The sequence below is a fragment of the Apium graveolens genome, chromosome 7, assembly GCF_009905375.1.
Source record: "Apium graveolens cultivar Ventura chromosome 7, ASM990537v1, whole genome shotgun sequence".
NCBI lineage: Eukaryota > Viridiplantae > Streptophyta > Magnoliopsida > Apiales > Apiaceae > Apium > Apium graveolens.
In genome coordinates, this window is record NC_133653.1 from 260,222,049 (window position 1) to 260,228,192 (window position 6,144).

Here is a 6,144-nt window from a genome sequence, read left to right on the forward strand (position 1 = left end):
TCTCATTATTTTTTAACCAATATGTTATTAATTATAGTATCTAATAATTGGACATAATAATTTAAAATTTGTAAGTAATGTTGTAGTATTAATATGTAGAAGTAAATTTGATAATCTTGTCAGTATGATAAACAGAGAGCATGTTATATTTATTTTTATCATTTTCTTAAATTGTTGTTATAATTTAATATGTTAAATAAATGTATAATTTAAGTTTGTCTACTTTTATAAAGTTCTATACTTAAAGATTTCTATATTACTTTTATAAATTAATAAAATATCTTTTATATTTTATGAACCAGCTTGTATATTATTCAGATTATTTGTTAGTTAAATGTTTATACTATAGCATGAGATAGTGATCATCTGTATTAATTGTGGTAACTGTATAAAAATAATATAATTTTGTTAGCTTACTTTTTGGGTGGCATTTATAAGTTATATTTGTGTTGATATTATAGATTAGTTTGGAGGTTGATTTAGAGCTAGGGAGTGATTTAATATTTTAGACTCATTCCAGGTACGAGTATCCTCCATTTCTCTCCATTTCAAATATATTTTCTTCCTCCGTACTTATTGCCCTATCATATTTATCTTATCATATTTTATTTTGTTAAGTTGTACATCTTGTATATGTACACTTGTTAATTTTTGCTCAGCCATATTTGATCCATGTTGATGCTTAACCACTTTTGATCTATGTTGCCTATCAGTATACTTGATTTGTCACATGCAATTTTTATTTTCAATATTATTGGCAACACTTTGTAATTATTTGTTATGGGCTCTTAAACTTATCTGTTTGGGTAAATCACCGACGAGACACATGGAGTTTTTGCAGTCTTTGGTGCTCTCGACACTAACTCGTATCAGTGCTGTGAGTATAACAATATGTCTCTGGGGTATGACACATGATTAAGATCATGATCATTTTGTTTGTTTGGGAAATATTTTATACATTTCATTTTGGTGTTTACTAGCGAGCAGAAGTTTTATAAGATGCCCTTATTAGTACCCACCTTACTTGTTCTCAGCCATTTCTTTGATTTTGTTTGGATTAGTTTGTTCCTTGATTCTAAATAATTACTGTCATATTACTCATCTTCTTGGCTAATTGTTAACATCAAATATATTCTTTTGCTTTATCTTTTAATGATATATTCGTACTAGGCATTTGGCTCACTCGTATTTATTTCTTTCCACAGGTAGTCGGGGGTAAAGCGGGGGTATGATGAGTGCTGCCCAGATTTTAGCTTGTTTATCTAGTTGAAAATAAAGTCATGGACATGTTTTATTCCATATTATTTTGGATCTTGTTAGAGAACTTTATTTTGGATTTTTTAAACTTTTATTAGCTTAATAAATTATATTTAGTATATTTTTACTTCCATTAATAAATAAGGCTTAGCTTGTGTAGCCTCTACTAGTTTAAGTGGGGTATTACAACATTGGTATCAGAGCATAGGTTATAGTTTCTTTAGACTGTCCTTTAGGATTTGACCTATGAGTTTTGGGTTGACTTCATACAGGTAGATTTAAGATTTTGGATATGATTTTGTGATATATGTCTTTGTGCACTAATAAAATTTTGTGTAGGACGGCAAGAGGTAGCAGTGGTCGAAATACTGGGGGGAATGATAATCAGCAGATTGTTATAGATAGGAGTACTTTTATGGAGATGTTGCGGGAAGTTCAGCGTGGGCAGAATCCCACTGCTAACGGGCAAGATCGAGATGGTCAAACTATGTTTGATCGTTTTATGAAGCAAAGACCCAATTGTTCAGGGTCTTGAAGTGTTCAGAGGTGGAAAAGGCACGATTTTCTACTTATCGTCTTGAGGGGGATGCTAATACTTGGTGGAAGTCTATGGTAGCCTCGCATGCACCTGGCTATGAAAATACTCTTACTTGGCATGTATTCAAAACTCAGTTTGACCAGAGGTACTTTCCAACCAGCATACGTGAGGAATATGTAAGGGAGTATCAGATTATTACTCAGAGAGATGATGAGTCGGTGGCAGACTTTCAAGTCAGATTTCAGAGGTTAGCTGGTTATGCTAGATCTGTGGCTGGGTCAGAAGTGGATAAAATCATGAAGTTTATGTGGGCATTGAAGAATTCCATCCATAACCATATTATCACTAACCGCTACACATCCATGGATACCTTGGTTCATAGTGCTGGATCAAGAGCTTCATCAGGCTGACTTTCTCAAGAAACGAGACATGCAAAATCAGAAAAGAAAAAGGGAAGAGGAATTTTCCGATCATCGACAAGGATTTCAGATAAATGGTGGGTCTTCAGGTAGATTCAAATCAAATAATCAGAGATATAATACTCGTAATTTTCAGCAAAAGAATGGAAATCAAGGAAATGAGCAAAAGAGGTCTTTCAACCAAACTGGAAATAAGGAAGCATCTAAGTGTGAGCATTGTGAAAAAATGCATGGAGGAAGCACTTGCTATTGGGCTACTAGAGCATGCTTCAATTATGAAAAGAAGGGTCACACTATTCGAGACCGTTAGATGCCACCAAAGAAGCCTTGGGATCGTAGAGGACAGGGAGAGAAAAGCAGCCAGAAGACTTCCGGTCGTGTGTTTTTTGTCACTACAAAAGATGCTGCAAGTACTCCAAGTACCATTTCAGGATCACTTTCTGTCGGTAATGAAAATGCTATAGTCTTATTTGATACTGGAGCTATACATTCATTTGTCTCTACATCTTATGCTAAACACTTAGACATTGCATCCACTGCACTTATATCAGATTTTTCTGTTGGCACTCCTATAGGTGTAACTATACTTGTGAATTCCCAGTATCTTGATTGTGTAGTTAGAGTAGACGATAGAGAACTACTTGTAGATCTCTTACCTATTCAGATGAGGGACTTTGATATCATACTAGGGATGGATTGGCTGGAGCGACACAAATCTACAATTGATTGTCCAGGAAAAAGAATAATTTTTGGCGACTCCAATTCGCCCGAGTTCGTGTTTCAGGGTTCTAAGCCTAGCGGTTGTGGAAAATTCATTTCGGCCATCAAGGCTAAGAAGATGGTTGCTCATGGATCTGAAGGATTTTTGGCTCATGTGATTGACACGTCCAAGGTGCAGCCAGAGTTTGAAGATGTTCTTGTTGTTCATGAGTTTTCAGATGTATTTCCCAAAGATTTGGAGGGTCTTCCGCACGAAAGAGAAATAGAATTTTCTATCGATTTGTTACCAGATGCACTACCTATTTCCAAGGCACCTTATAGAGTTACTAGCAAGCAGAGGTTTTATAAGATGCCCTTATTAGTACCCACCATACTTGTTCTCATCCATTTCTTTGATTTTGTTTGGATTAGTTTATTCCTTGATTCTAAATAATTACTGTCATATTACTCATCTTCTTGGCTAATTGTTAAAATCAAATATATTTTCTGTTGCTTTATCTTTTAATGATATATTCGTACTAGGCATTTGGCACACTCGTATTTATTTCTTTCCACGGGTAGTCGGGGGTAAAGCGGGGGTGTGATGAGTGCTGCCCAGATTTTAGCTTGTTTATCTAGTTGAAAATAAAGTCAAGGACATGTTTTATTCCATATTATTTTGGATCTTGTTAGAGAACTTTATTTTGGATCTTTTGAACTTTTGTTAGCTTAATAAATTATGTTTAGCTTGTTTTTACTTCCATTATTAAATAAAGCTTAGCTTTTGTAGCCTCTACTTGTCTAAGTGGGGTGTTACAACGTTGGTATCAGAGCTTAGGTTATAGTTTCTGTAGACTGTCCTTTAGCATTTGACGTGTGAGTTTTGGGTTGACTTCATACGGGTAGATTTATGATTTTGTTATATATGTGTTTGTGCACTCATAAAATTTTGTGCAGGATGGCAAGAGGTAGCAGTAGTCAAAATATTGGGGGGAATGATAATCAGTAGATTGTTATGGATAGGAGTACTTTTATGGAGATGTTGCGGGAAGTTCAACGTGGGAAGAATCCCACTACTAACGAGCAACATCGAGATGGTCAAACTATGTTTGATCAGTTTATGAAGTAAAGACCCAATTGTTTTAAGGAGGCCAAGACTCCCATCGATGCTGAAGCTTGGATATATCACATGGAGAAAATTTTCATTGTCTTGGAGTATTCAGAGGTGAAAAAGGCTCAATTTTCTACATATCATCTTGAGGGGGATGCTAATACTTGGCGGAAGTCTATGGTAGCCTCGCATGTACCTGGCTATAAAAATACTCTTAGTTGGCATATATTCAAAACTCAGTTTGGCCAGAGGTACTTTCCAGCCAGCATACATGAGGAATATGTAAGGGAGTATCAGAGTATTATTCTGAGAGATGATGAGTCGGTGGAAGACTTTCAAGTCAGATTTCAGAGGTTAGGTGGTTATGCGAGATATGTGGCTGGGTCAGAAGCGGATAAAATCATGAAGTTTATGTGGGCATTAAAGAATTCCATCGGCAATCATATCATCTTTAACCGCTACACATCCATGGATACCTTGGTTGATAGTGCCAGAGATCAAGAGCTTCATCAGGTTGACTTTCTCAAGAAAAGAAAAAGGGAAGAGGAATTTTCCGATCGTCGACATGGATTTCAGAAAAATGGTGGGTCTTCAGGTGGATTCAAACCAAATGATCAGAGGTATAATACTCGGAATTTCAGCAAAAAAATGGAAATCAAGGAAATAAGCAAAAGAGGTCTTTCAACCAAACTGGAAATAAGGAAGTATCTAAGTGTGAGCATTGTGGAAAGATGCATGGAGGAAGCACTTGCTATTGGGCTACTAGAGCATGCTTCAATTATGGAAAGAAGGGACACACTATTCAAGACTATCAGATGCCACCAAAGAATCCTTGGGATTGTAGAGATCAGGGAGAGAAAAGCAACCAGAAGACTTCCTATGGGTGTAACTATACTCGTGAATTCTCAGTATCTTGATTGTGTAGTTAGAGTAGATGATAGAGAACTATTTGTTGATCTTTTACCTATTCAGATGAGGGACTTTGATATCATACTGGGGATGGATTGACTGGAGCGACACAAAGCTACAGTTGATTGTCCAGGAAAAAGAATAATTTTTGGCGACTCCAATTCGTCCGAGTTCGTGTTTCAGGGTTCTAAGCCTAGTGGTTGTGGAAAATTCATTTCGGCCATCAAGGCTAAGAAGATGGTTGTTCATGGATCTGAAGGATTTTTAGCGTATGTGATTGACATGTCCAAGGTGCAGCCAGAATTAGAAGATGTTCTTGTTGTTCGTGAGTTTTCAGATGTATTTCCCGAAGATTTGGAGGGTCTTCCGCCCGAAAGAGAGATAGAATTTTCTATCGATTTATTACCAGATGCATAACCTATTTCCAAGGCACCTTATAGAATGGCTCCGTTAGAGGTACAAGAGCTGAAAGAACAGCTGGAGGAGTTACTTGATAAGGGTTTTATTAGACCCAGTTTTTCGCCTTGGGGAGCACCAGTTCTAGTTGTGAATAAGAAGGATGGTTCGATGAAACTCTATATTGATTATCGAGAGTTGAACCGAATCACGGTGAAGAATAGATTTCCATTACCGAGGATCTATGACTTATTTGATCAGCTTCAAAGAGCAAAATACTTTTCAAAGATTGATCTACGGTCAGGTTACCATCAACTAAGAGTGAAGGCAAGTGATATTCCGAAGATAGCATTCAGGACTCGTTACAGACACGACGAGTTTCTTGTTATGTCTTTTGGATTGAAAAATGTACCTGCAGTTTTCATGGACCTAATGAACAGGGTATTCAAGGATTTTCTGGACAAGTTTCTGATTGTGTTTATTGATGATATATTGGTGTATTCAAAGTCAGTGGAGGTTCATGAGGAGCATCTTCGAGTTGTGTTGGAAACACTAGGGAATAATAAATTGTATGCAAAATACAAGAAGTGTGAATTTTGTCTTGATCAAGTTGCATTTTTGGGACATATTGTATCAGCAGATAGAATCAAGGTGGATCCAGCCAAGGTTGAGGCTATTACCAATTGGCCAAGACCTAGCACTGCGATAGAAGTGAGGAGTTTCTTGGGACTCGCGGGCTACTATCACCGATTTGTAGAAGGCTTTTCGACAATTGCGATGCCATTGACACAGTTGACTCAAAAAAGCAACAAGTT

The 6,144-nt window shown here is 36.7% G+C and overlaps 1 protein-coding gene across 1 annotated transcript; it reads left to right on the forward strand.

Annotated features, from left to right (window-relative positions):
• The first annotated feature begins 2,524 nt into the window (after positions 1-2,524).
• LOC141674782 (uncharacterized) lies at positions 2,525-3,922 on the forward strand. Its single transcript, XM_074481482.1, has 2 exons — positions 2,525-3,273; positions 3,871-3,922. Exons 1-2 carry the CDS (start codon positions 2,525-2,527, stop codon positions 3,920-3,922), a joined length of 801 nt encoding a protein of 266 aa, XP_074337583.1.
• The last annotated feature ends 2,222 nt before the right edge of the window (positions 3,923-6,144 follow it).